General features: G+C 29.1%; 1 protein-coding gene across 1 annotated transcript; it reads left to right on the top strand.

The window, feature by feature from the left end:
- Nucleotides 1-4,311: 4,311 nt before the first annotated feature.
- On the top strand, nucleotides 4,312-12,299 carry LOC107450179 (proteasome maturation protein; the record flags this gene model as incomplete). Its single annotated transcript, XM_016065925.3, is given in 6 exon segments — nucleotides 4,312-4,401; nucleotides 6,081-6,185; nucleotides 8,374-8,434; nucleotides 9,091-9,192; nucleotides 9,871-9,967; nucleotides 12,170-12,299. Coding segments are annotated over 5 exon segments (435 nt in total). The 3' UTR covers nucleotides 12,247-12,299.
- Between the last annotated feature and the right edge of the window lie 1,813 nt (nucleotides 12,300-14,112).

Raw genomic sequence — 14,112 nt, 5'->3', positions numbered from 1 at the left:
AACTCAAAACGAAACTCTTTTCGTTAATTATTTTTATTTTACTGATTATTTCTCCTGGTGAGCGGACCACTTATGTCGACGCTCAGGTAAATATGAACTCGCTCAATAAACAAAAAGAAGCGGACTGTATATTTGCACAATATTTATTTATTATTATTTGGAAGAGAGCTTTTTTGTAGCTCGTTACAGCTCTCCTTCCACACACACTCTCTCTCATTCAGTGTTACAAGTTATACTAGGTGGCGCTACAAATCCGTGCGGATACAGGTATATAAGGAGCTGCAGAGAGGCAGTGACTCCTATCATTCTTAGCTGCTTTAAAAGTCTTTCAACATAATAGGGATCGAGGATATTAGACCATTGAGCAATGAAATTAATTTGTCTATGCAGAGCCTGACTAAGGCAGGGGTATGCGGGGCAATTGCCCTGGGCCCCCACATCAGAAAGGGGTCTCAAATCGAATAGAAAGTTTATTTTACGCTTCCTTCTTTATTGAACTTTTTTTGAACAAAATATCAGTACACTGTAAAATCAGTCAGTTCTATGTTAACTTCTTCATTAATCTATCGTATGAACACAAAAGAATCTATGTTTTGTAAATCCATTGCCTTCTAGGGCAAATTTGGCCAATCATAACCCTTTATTTTTACATATCACAAAATGCGATATGTTTACGAAAATACAGGTTTCTGATTGGCTTAATTGAGCGATCGTAATTGTGAAAACTTAGTTGAATTCCACCGAGATGTAAGCAAGGATATGAATTTTTTGCAGCTAATTACAAAATTAATAATCAGAAAACTGAATTTCAGAGACTGCCTTCGCATGATGGACATAGCGATAGACCGAATTGACAGAACGATATTTTGTCTGACGATTGAAGGGAGGGATTTTATAGCGGTTGTAAGCTTTAGGCAATTTTCTTGTTATATATCTATAATGAAGTTAAAAATTTAAATACTTCCATAAAGTTCGGTTCTTCATTACTGAAGTATAGCAAATAGGGGTCCCAAAAGAAGATTTTGCCCCTGGCCCCAATCAAGCTAAGTCGGACCCTGTGTATATGGGTCGCAGAATTATTAGAATTTATCTTAATTTCATTCTTCTCATACCAAATCCTGATGCAGTTTTAAATTTAAATGAGCCGGATATCATCTATCTGACCAGTGAAATGCCAATTGTACATTGTGAAGTTACAAGCAGGTGCGTTTCAAGATACTTTCACATTACAGAATTTTTATAGGATTAACTTCGGTATGTATATATAAGCGATCGCAACTCTCGAATAATCCATCTGGGAGGAAAACCGATTCCATGCCTTTGGCCTTTCCCTCTCCTCCACGTTTCACTTTTGATAGAAATGTCCTACGATATTTTTCCTTTTCTTAATATTTTTCCTATTTAATTGTTAAAAATATTTTTTTTTAAATGTCCATGACGCTTTCTTCTAGAACTATGTTTAATGCAGTTTTCAGTTCCATATAGTTTCCTAACTTAAAAATTTTAATCTATTTGAAAATCAAGACAGAAACTAACATCTTTCTTCTATGACTCTCCACACGATAATGGTGAAAGCAAGCGAATTGTTGCATGGGTAGAGAGTTCTGCTCTACGCCATTTGTAGCCCATTTCGATCGCCAATTGAATTATCATGGACCTAGAGAACTTGGAGGACATTTGGACTCTGATGGATTGAAAAAATAATAAATAACTGACATCAATGTGGCTGTCAGTTTTTTTGAGGAATTGATCAAGACAATTGTCTTGTATTAATGGCCAAGAGTAAGTGCGTCGCTCCTATTACTGTTGAATAAAATATAGATCTTGAATGGTGAAATATATTCTCCATTGAAAACTTCAATAATCAATTCCTCTTTTTATCTCAATTCGCAATCGCAACGAACTATAGGGGGCGTTGTTGTATGAGACTAATACCTGCAATTTCTGTATGAATAGTCATTCAGTTGCTGTGGAAACATCTTTATTGTATAGCGAGTAGCATTGTAACGTTCCTTCTTTATTATAGCTTATAAAATTTAAAAAAGAAAATTGTTTGACATTCTTTCTTATGCAAGCGAAAACAAAATGGTATCTCTTTTTTTAGAGAAGGAACATCCAAAACACATCAGAAAAATATTAGTAAATAAACAGAAAAAAAATGTATCTTCCTATTAGAGTTAAAAACCTAATGCCTGAGAAATAGTTTTACTAAATTTAATGATGTAACATGAAAGGCCTATTAAATTTTACATTCCATAGTCCTAAGAACCATATTACTTAAACATTAAAATAAGCAAAAGTACACAAGCCTATTATTTTAGATAATTTAATTCTGCGAAAAACGTTTTTTGACAAAAATTTTTATCTTAAAATTTTAAGTTTCAGTAAAAATCATTATTTAGAAACTAAAAAAACGTGAAATAAAGAATGCTTACGAAACAAAAAAAAACGATTCAAAATTCTTCGCATTAAAATAAAAATCTTTCATGCTTCTTTTTGATTTTATTCATAATCGGACGCAGAAAACCATTCTATAGAAAATTACCTTCAAATAAGAAAATAAATTATTTACAAGTAAAACTTTTTATCATAAAAATTGTAACACTTACCTGCTTTGCTGAATTCTAGTTGAAATTTATCATTCAAAATTAAAAAATACTTACCAAGAAAACGATAAAAATTTATTAATAATCAACATGAATGATACTATTTCAAGTTAATTCAGATGATTCTTTATTGGCGATTGCAACGTTCGAATAAGAAATCTGGGGGGAGACCGGTTTCATGCCTTTGGCCCTTCTCCCTTCCCTCTCCTCCTCTTTTCTATAGGAATGTACTACGATATTTTTACTTTTCTTAATATTTTTCCTTTTTATTTAATTAAAATGTTTTTTAAAATTTCCGTGATGCTTTTCTTTAGAACTATTTTTATTGTAATTTTCAGTTCCATATAGTTTTCCAACTAAAAAGATTTTAATCTATGGATGGTGTTTTCAATAGAAATGTAAACAATAACAATCTCGAGCTCGGCACCTACTTTAGTTCCGGTTAAAAAGTTTGCAGCTGCTTACTACATGTAGTTCTGATAGGCGATGTTTTCAAACGGATAATTTTGTTTTCAATAAAAGAAATAAATTAGATAATTTCTGAGCTGAAATCTGCCATATTTAATAAGATATGAATGTTAATATGTAATTTTGGGGAGTTTGAAGTGAAAATTTGTTTTAGTTTTTTAGAGATATATTGTTAAAAAAGGTGACATGGTTGCTAGATTTTGAATAACTCGCTTTTTCGGCAGTCTTGATATGGCCTCTTTCCATAAGTTTATTATTGTTTGTTCTTGTTGCAAGTTGTGCACCATCTTACGTTAGAGTTAACACTTTTAGCATTGTAAACACAAGTAATAAGTAATCAAATACATTGTTTGCAAGAATCTCAAAACGCAATGATGCCATATGGCCTTAAAATACAACGGAAACAGTAACCCGGAAATTTAGGTGGTACCGAGCTTGCAGCGTTCCCTAGTGTAGAAAACACCATCCATATGAAAATCAAGAGGGAGACTAACATGCTTCCTTCCTCTATGACTCTCCACACGAGAATGAGGAAAGCATGCGAAGTGTTGCCATAGAGAGTACTGCTCTACGCCACCTGCAGCCCATTTCGATCGCAAATTGTTGTTTTCCGAATTATATAGATTCAGAAATATATACTATTCTCTGCACGTTCTGAAATCATATTTATTCATTGCAATAAGCTAAGCAATTCTGACTTCGCTTTAATTTGACAAAAAAAAAGAAAGAAAAAAAATGGAAAAAGAATGGAAGACAAAAAAACAAAAAAAAGAATTTTACCATAATACACACATCTGCAACAGTATGGAGGTTATCTGTTGCAAGTTTGTTAATAATAGAAGGGTAAAAATTATTGAAAAATTTCTTCAAATGTTGGGTGCGTTCTGTTTTTGAAAGATTTATCAATGTACTGGGACGCTTTTTCAAGATCTTCTGCCGTTTCCTTCGGGAAATTTTGCTTCGTATTTGCTACTAATAAAATGGCGTCTAACTTTACCAATGATTATGATAGAGCTAAATGCCTGATATTTTCAGGTTCCCGCTAGAGGGCGTACTCAAGCGTCGTGAATGGTGATCGAGCTGTGTGAATCGTATTTAGTGTTAACAGTTGCTTAAGGCCTCTTTAAATATTTTTTACGCCGCTGGCGCCATCTGTGTTACCTTAACGGTCTATTTAAGTTTTGTAATTCATATAGACAAAAATAGTCAACCGAAAGCGTTCTTAAATTCAATAATTTAATTTTTTCTTTGGCAAGCAGTGACAAAGCATATCTGAAATTCTTTTTATTTACAAGAAGATATTTGGAAATTTTTCCCGTGTAGTATTGTAAGTGATACTTAGGTTAATTTCTTTTTTTGAGAAATAGGATTTCTGTTTATTTAACTTTGTCTCATTTTTAATGCCGTCTACCATTTTATTTCTAACTTTCTTAATGCATTATTAAATTTTCTTAAATTTGATTCATCTTTTTTTGTAATGGTTGAAATAATCGTATATGATTAAATAGTATAGGAGGATTGATCTCGGCAAAAATCTGATTGAAATGTTTTGCTCAAAGTGTAGAATTGAATATTCGTTTTATTTTCATTGTATGTCTTAACTTAACTAGTTTAAAACTAGTTCTTTTTTCTTAATAATAATGATTTTTTTCTCGCTGGTTTTTTTTAATTAATAATTTATTTGATGGCTCAGACTTAGGTACAATTTTGGAAGGATATTTTAACTCTATTGAATTCAGTTCAAGAAAGAAAAAAAATATTTTTTTCTTTGGGTAAGGGGGGATTTTACATTATTGTGCATGCTGTGGACAAGACATATACAATGTTTGATTGCTCGTAATTAAATAAAGCATTGATTTAGGAGACTGGTTTTTTATATTATAAAATCAGGAGACATGCCTTCTTTAATCATACTGAAATGCTTATAAAAAGTTAGTGAAATTGCATTTTGAAGCTTGTCATGTTTGCAACATTGTCATGTCCAAATTAAAAATTTCATAAAAAATATTAAATTAATGTGAAATCATTAATTAATCATTAAATTTTAAAAAAATCATAATGACACAACACAGCAAATAATTGAAAGACACCCAATTTTTAAAAAAAATAAGCCTTTTAACTGCCTTGCTTTATCATAATCATAAAAAACATATGTGTGCTCTTATAAGCAACCCATATTTAAATACTAAAGGCAAAAATAACATTTTTTCAGTCATCAATTATGCAAATACAATAGAATTCTTAAAATATGTTTAATTACAAATATTATATGTTGCAATGGCAAAAAAAATTTTTTTTCACTGTCATAACTGCAGCTTTTTATATTATTTTTTTCACATTTTATACAATTTAAATAATTTGCATCAGTATTTTAAAAAAACTAGTTTGATATGTGATTCATTAAATTTTAGGAAAAAAAAGTTTTTAAGCATGCCATGCTACAAATAGAGTGGAATCATCTTAAATAGTTCCTGTAAATTACGGCTGAAATACATTACTGATTTTCACTTCATTTATAGACTGTGTGCTGTGATCGCCAAAAAGTATATTGTTTCTGTGTTGAAAAAACTATCACTAAGAAAAGAAAAATAATTTAGATGAATAAAATTATCATTCAATAATTTTTAAAGATATAGCTTTAGTGCTTCATACATCAGTCAATATTTCTCATATTAAAAGAAAAGCTCATTGTAAACTTCAAAAAATAAATAAAGAGAGAGATAAATAATACAATTAACCTTACTTTTGACTTTTTGCTCTACTCAATTTGTACACAGATGTTTTGTTTTTTTTATTTAATTTTTTTTTACCTTTTAGACGTCCTCATACCTGCTTGAGCATGCTTTGTTATTGTTTGCTAATTTTATAACTATTCATACATATATTCACAGATTTAAAACAATACTTATAGTCTTTTGTAATAAATTTTGATTCATATTGATTCATCATTGATGAATTTTAATTCATAATTAAAGACTGATTCTTTTATTATTATTTTTTTTTAAGCTGCAAAATGGATTTGCCTTCCCTTAAGCCTAAACCACAAGTAGCTGATAAGGTGGAAATTGCAGAGACAAGCTCTTATGGAACTTATGAAACACTGACAAATGGGTGAGACATTTTGTATGCTTATATTTTAAATTTCACTGCAGATTTATTTATTTTTCAATAATTTTCCATGAATTTTGCATAATTTTTTTATTTATTATGGAGTTTTGTTTCTCCCACATTAAATTTCAATCAGTTGTAATGACCACAGTATTGAAATCCACTAAATGGTGTATGAAATGAATCTCTAAATTTCTAAGTTCATTATTAGATTAAAAAATGTGTGGACAATTTTATCCTATATTAATTTAGTTATCTATTGTAATATAATTGTTTTTATCAACTATTCCTAATTATATAGTTCTAAGTGTATCTTGTATCATGTGTAATGAAAGTATGCAACATTATTCATATTTTGTGAGTTTCGCAGGGCGTTGAGCTTTTATATTTTATGTCAATATTTAATATCACATTTAAGCCCAGACTTTTTCCCCAATAGATCAGCTTTAAGCTCCTAATTCATTTTTTATTTTTCTATTAGAACAAGTGTACTCTTTCGTGGATTAAGCAGGTTTTTTCTCCTTCAGGATTTCCCACACTGCCCCTATAATATCTACACCACTAATTCCTAGAATTAGTGGGTAAACCATACGCCAAAATAAGATCGAAAAATTACTTTAATTTAGAAGCTAAAAGATAGATTTGTTTTTGGATATTCTAAGCTGGTTTTGGAGAGCAATATTTTTCTGTCCTACAATGTCTTATTATAACCAAACTCTGAAAATATGGTATAAAGCAATTACTTCATTATACAACCATTGTACAATGCACAAAACTAAAACCCTAAGTAACTTTAAATCAAATGATCAGATCATTACATTAGGATTTAATTTTAATGTTTCGAGGGATGATCTCAAAAGTATACTAATTAAACAGTGCAGAAGATATTTTGTGTTTGAAAATACCAGAAAAATATACTTTCTCTGAATTGATATAGATTCCCAACTGTAGGTAGCCCAATTTGGAAAATATGGTCCTAATAGTTCCGTCAGGAGAGTTGTCCGAAGTTTGGACCTTTAGTGTTAATTTTACTTTTTGCATTTTTTGAAATACCTGGCAAACTTTTTAAGCAAATTGAGAAGAATTTTCACATGATTATAAAATTCATTTATCCAAAGATAATTCCATGCAAGAAATATTTTTTAGTAAGTATTTATTATTTTATTTAATAATAGTAAAAGGTATGCAAATTTTAACACAATTTTAAAGAATGCAATTTTACATGACAAAATACATCATTTGAGCAAAATCAGTCTAATAGTTCCTAAAAAATCTAATTTTTAGATTATGATTTTTTTTGAAATTCTATTGCCCAGTAAATATTCTACTGATTTTGCTTAAATTTTGTCATTTGCCTCGTAAAATTATATTCTTTAGACTGATGTAAAAAAATTAAATCTTAAAATGTGAAGATCTGATTATTAGATCAAAAGTTATTCTGGTTGGTTTTTTATTTTGCTCTTTGAAAATAGCAATTAAATATTAATGCGTGTGTGTTTTTTTTGTTTGTTTTTTTTAAAAAAAAAATGTAGAACAGATTGATAGATAGGAATACACAGATAGATAGATGAAACATAGATAGGTAGATGAAACATAGATAGATAGAAATGAACTACAAAATTTTTCTTTTGCATAAGTTATGCAATAAAAGATTTTTAAAAAAAAAATTATAAAATAAATAAAATTATTTCCGAATATAAGCCCATCTGCGTACTAGCCAAAGCAATCACTTTTTATTTGGAAATTTTCCCCAAAATTCAAAAGTGGTATTTAAGCTAACGTAAAAAAAAATAAAGTAATAATGTATGCTACTCTTGGAAATTTAAACATGCCCTATCTCTTGTAATAGTAAATCTAGTAATGGTTGTGCTATGAGTAAAAGAAGCCTGGAACTTCCAAATTCGTAATTAGAAAATTAAAAAATAATGGTATTCTTTTTACCTTCAATTTTTATATTCAGTCATTTAATTTAAGTTTTATGTTTTGTATGCATGTTTTGTAATATTTACTGATTATCTCATAGTTGATTAAAAGAGAAGTCATTATTTTTGGGATGGAATTTTTAAGTAAAAAGTTTTGTAAATTATAATTATAAATGAAATTATTACTAAAAAATTTCGAAGTTTCTATCTTTCAAAAACAAAGGTTGAAAACTTAATGCAATATCAACATTATTGATTGTTTTTTGTAGGTTCACCTCTGTCAGAAGTCAACTTTGTGGTCCCAGTGCTTTGGAAGAGTCTGAGCGAAATGTAAGTAATTGAGCAAATTTTTTATTTTATGCTAATTTTCTGTTTAACTCTAATGTACTTTTTAATACTAAAAACTTAAAAATTTTCTGTTTAACTCTAATGTACTTCTTAATACTAAAAACTTAAAAATTCACAACCTATTTGCGTGAATGGCCAATTGCACTACTAACGAAGAGCTGCTTGTGCATTTTGACCACAAATATGGTCATTTTAATGTAAACATTCTAAATTTTCAAATTTGGCCCAAATTACTCAAATTCAAAAATCGCTTATTACAATAAATATTGTATTAAAACTATTTGGTCTTTTAAAACGGTGTGGAATTTTGTAGCAATAACCAATGAAAAAGCGATCAATAAACAACATGGATTTACAATAGAATGAGCTGCCATCAAAAAGTGATGGCTAAAATGTGCAATTCAAAACTTTCATCATTCTTTTTGAAGAAAAATATTTTATTGCCTTCAACATACACTTTTATTCTTGCTGGAAACTTGAACTTCTTGGTCTGAAAGTTTACAATTTTATTTTAGGTTTCCTAGGCATCATTTAAATTAGAAATAGTAAATTGAGGGTTGATTTAAAGACTAATCTACAAAATGTAGGTTTGTTTGCATTGAAATTAGTTTACAGTCTGGAATATTTTATATTTTTAGTACTGTGTTAATGCTGAAAACATGAAAATGGCTGGCCTACGTCGCACTCAAGGGATTCATGCACCTCTTCGTTTGATACATGAGAGAAATGCAGCTAAAAAAGTATGTTTAAATTTTGCTCTTTTCAACACTTTTACTTGATGTTGTGTTTTGATTATATGCTGGCTTATTGGCTCAAATATTCATAAACAATTTTAATAGATAGTTTGAACTTTTTTATGAATTTTCATTTTTTAGTTTTATTCTAATTATGTCATTGCACTAACAAATTTTAATTAGTATAGCTAAGTTTTGTGGTTTCATTAGTGTTTAGTGAGTAATAAAAATAAAGTTAAAACACTTTTTAGTTGATATTTTAAAAAACTTATACTTTTTCAGATTTAAAGACGTTGTTTTATGCACAATTGTTATGAGAATCCTACTACCTTTTAACTGTATAACATGGTTTTCTAAATCTCCCTTTTATTTTAATATTGTAAAGATCTTTTTGAACCTTTTAGTTTATAGGCTATTAAAAAGAAATTATCCTTATATGGCATAAAATAAGCTGGGTAAAAATATATTCATACTGTTTTTCCTTATATATTTTTCTTTAAATAAATGAGTGACTTTTAAGTTGTTCTGTTTAAAAATATTTATCAAACTGCAAAGTAAGTGTCTGTTTAATCAAAGACACTCAATTTATTGCCACTTTAATTTAAAAAAAAAAAAAACCTGTGAATGTATTTTTTATATAATAAAATAAAATAGAAATCCTGGTTATATATAATTTTCTTTTAGATTCAGCGTTTACCATTCTTGCCAAGCTCGAATATAGCCTTAGAAACTTTAGAAGGTCGTGATGAGACTATAGACATGGATGATTTCATATTCAATGGTAAAGTGAAATTAATAACATCTAAAGTTTAAGTCATGCTATCAGTAATTTTAATCTCTGAAGTAACAAAAAAAAAATATTAAGATAATTTGTCATGCTTTTAAAAAAGCTAAAACTTTCTACAACACATTGTTATGTCATTCACTAACAAAAATTTCTGAACTAATATTTGTGTAACACAAAAGCATCAATTATCACTATAATACATTAATAATAATACAAAAATATAATCATTTGAAGGTAATTTAAACAAGCTTATTCACATTTTCATAGGTGTTTCCTAAGAAAATAGAAAAATAACACAACACAAATCAAATTTGATTTTTTTTTTTTTTTTCAAAATAGATCACGATTATTTTTTCAATAATAGTTAACGTTATTTCATAAAATATGTATGGTAAGCTTTTTGTTTTGGATACAGCTCAAATGTGCATTTCTAATGTAAAACAATTAACACAGGCTAAAAGTAAGCAACTGCTGATGTTATTGACTATCATGACTTACCAACAACCAAAGAAGTGAAACATACAGTCTAAAAGTTAAACCGCTGGACCAGATATGATAAAAACTGATCATGCAGAGACCAATGGTCCAGATTTGACAGGTGCCATGCATATTATAATTATATGTAATGTTTGGCTTAAAAAGAAACTACTCTTCGAATGGGATAAGGGTTCTATCAGTTCAATTTCTCAAGAGAAATCCTCCTGAATACTATATTGCTTATCTTCTATAATATACTATATTATAAGCCACTTCTTTTTGTGACAAAAATCGTCCGCAAAATCCAGTGTAGATTCCCAAGAGGAAAATCCACTCATGACCTAATTCATGCATTAAGACAAATACTAGAGAAAAATCAACGAATATGTGTATAATCTTTATGTTGATTTAAAAGCAGCATTCAATTGGAGACGAACACCTATATGAAATAAATCATAAAACACTTACTACTAATTTATACAACACAATCTTGTCAAATAAACTCTTTAAGGATTCATTGCAACATCAAAACACAGGAGTTATCCAAAACCATTTTTACTGATGGAAATCTTCGGCAAGGTTCTGCCTACTGTTTAACATTGTACTTGAAAATTATCAAAAATGCAAAAGTAACAACTGTTAGCTAAAAAAAAAATTATAATAACAACTAATTGCACTTTTTATATCAAATCTACTGAAGTACTGGCCTATGCAGATGATCTTTATATTGTTTGGCAGATGAAAACTGATTGTTATTGATGCATTTGTAGCTCTTCAGACTGAGGCTGAAAAAAACAGTCTAAACATCAGTCAAAAGAAAACAAAACTTATGATACTGACCAATCATAAGGCTGATAATGCACCACTATTGGCAGATGGCCACACTTTTGAGAAAAGCACAGAGTTAAAAGGAACAACTGTCCTTAACAAAAATTGAATAAATGTTGATATTGATACTGTCATATTGGTGCTACTTTGGTTTAGGAAATCACCCAAGATCATGCCTCATTAGCAATTGAGTTAGCATATCCAGAATAAGCTATAAATTTTTAAATGAAAAACACTACACAAAATTTTCGGTTCTGTCCAAGAAAATTACATCTGGCAAATTCTTTACAATCATGAAATTTAAAATATAAGCAATCAGAAATATTAAGTCTTCAAATAAAACTGAATAAAATATCTTGGGCATTTACTTAGATTGGAGAATAAGGGAAAATAAGCTGTCGGATGCATGACTCCAAGCTTCATGTTGAGAGGTACCCTTTAGGTATTCTAGTATTAGTATAACAAGTTTCTTCCTAAGTATATTTCCCCAGTTATGCCATTTCCTTTTTAGATTAAGAGCGCTATAGATTAACTTAGCCGATTTTCAATTGTTTATATTGATTTTTCGGCTTTGATTGGAGTTATAATACAAAATAGTTTTAAATATTATCAATGACAATTAAAGATCAATTTGGGAATAGCAAATAAGAAGGAATCATAGTACATTTTACAAATTAAAATCAAACGAATAAAATTCTTATTACCACCTTTTTAAGAAAGGTGACAAAATTGCTCGAACTAAAATACATAATTTACTAAATAAACTAAAATACATAATTACGAACGAATATAAACTGAAATACATAATTACGAACGAATATAAACTAAAATACATAATTATAATATATTATAATTTATTTGTATACATTAACTCTGTATTTTATCTTTTAGATCCCTTTGAAGGTGTGGAGTCCTTAGCATCACCTTTCATGGTTATGGAAAAACATTTGTTTGGTGCAAAGAAATGAATTTTATGTTAAAAATTTAATTGTGCTTGTAATAAAATGTTCTTTTCTTATTATCTCGTCATTTTTCTATTTTCATTTAGATACTTTAAAATTTATTTTATAGGTAACCATAATCCATGTAATCAAGTAAAATATATACAGTGAAACCTCCGTTAAGCGGACATTCATGGGACCAAAAAATTTGTCCGTTTACGAGAAGGATACTTTAATAACGAAATTTAACACCGTAAATTGTTTTTAGAATGTTCTCAAAGATGTAGAAAGGATACTGTAAATATCTACAAGAATATTTATTTAAACAATAAGAAAGATAAAAAGGAATATGTAAGGAAGTTTGATATAAATACATAATTCTGGATGTAGCTACAGATAAATTATAATTTTCCTATTAGCAAAGATACTCAAGTTAGACATATGATACCAAATAGGAGCGTACTGTCCTCAGTCCGTTTCAATTATTAGGTTCACATCCCCTTACACCTACTTATCATTTGATAGGGAACATGGTTAATATCTTCTTGGAAAATAAATCTCCCATGATTCACAGAAAAAAAAGTAATCCATACCTGTAAGTCATGAGGACCTATGGAGATGATTATTCACAATTGATCAGCTATCAAGTGTCTGAATAAATGTTTCATTTATATAAACACCTCAAAGATTATACTTCTGTTCTCTTTTTTTTACCCCAGTTGTGTTAAATAGAGTCTTCAAATTGATAAGAAAAATTAAAGAAATTTTCAATGGGGAAGAAGCATTGAGAGAAGTCATTTCAACTTGAGGGGTCTCATAACCTGTGTGGTCCAGATGAAAAGATCAAAAGATGCCGATGTCAGAATTATTTCAGGAGTGCAGTACCATTTTCTCTGCTTTCTTTACAAAGATAAGGCAAGGTGACAGGAGAAAGATTGATTTTTCGGTGGTGAAATAGCTTAACAATATTTTTAGTTACGGATAAGGCAAAAAGTTTTATTTACATGCTTTAAAAAAGGTGAAAAGTTGCATTTTTTTTATCTTGCAATTTATTTAGAAAAAGTAGTGTCCGGTTTGTAGAGATAAACGTTGCATGATCAAAATGACTGTCCGCGTCCGGTTACGAGAGTGTCCGCTTTGCGGAGAATGTACGTAATGGTTTATTCATGGAAGATTCCCGGGGAATTAAAAATATGTCCGAATTAAGAGGCATCCGTTTTGCAGGAGGTTTCACTGTATATATATTTTACGACTGCATGTGTTTAATGCCACTCATAAGCACTCTATAATTATATTACAACTAATTTCATTTCCTGTCTCTCACTTCCTCTCCAGACAAATGTGATGTGAGGTTGTTGATTTTTATTTTAAATAAAACTATATTTATTGAACTAGATTTTAGTGATTAGATTAAATCACATGCAACTTGTATATTTTTTGGAGTCATGCAGATGAGACTTGGGAAGCTCCATGTTTTAAAATAAGCTTTTCATTGAATATCTGAGTGGAAATGCCAATGACCTTTTTAGTTCTAAGAGTTAGTGTGAAAGTTTTTCAATTACTTGTATACAATATTTTATCAATACAAGAACTGATTTTGACATAAATTCAAGACTTCGATGCCTTAATAATCAGCCTTAAGATGTTCGGGGTAATAAGCATTCTCATTTTATAATAAATTGTAAGAAATTTTGAAATTTTTTTAATAGAATTAACATATTTTTGGAATAATTAGTATGTTTTGTTGATCAACACTTTTTAAATTTTTTGCTACTCATATCACTGGCATAGGGAAAAGTTAGATATAAAATCCTTAAGGTTTTCTATTTTTCTCTAGAAACTCTGCAAATAGATTTGTTTAAATTTTTATTTAAGAAATAAAATAGACCTTTA

The sequence above is a fragment of the Parasteatoda tepidariorum genome, unplaced genomic scaffold, assembly GCF_043381705.1.
Source record: "Parasteatoda tepidariorum isolate YZ-2023 unplaced genomic scaffold, CAS_Ptep_4.0 HiC_scaffold_247, whole genome shotgun sequence".
In the NCBI taxonomy this organism is placed as follows: domain Eukaryota; kingdom Metazoa; phylum Arthropoda; class Arachnida; order Araneae; family Theridiidae; genus Parasteatoda; species Parasteatoda tepidariorum.
Note: the sequence above shows the minus strand (reverse complement) of the source record. Positions and strands in the feature narration are given on the sequence as shown.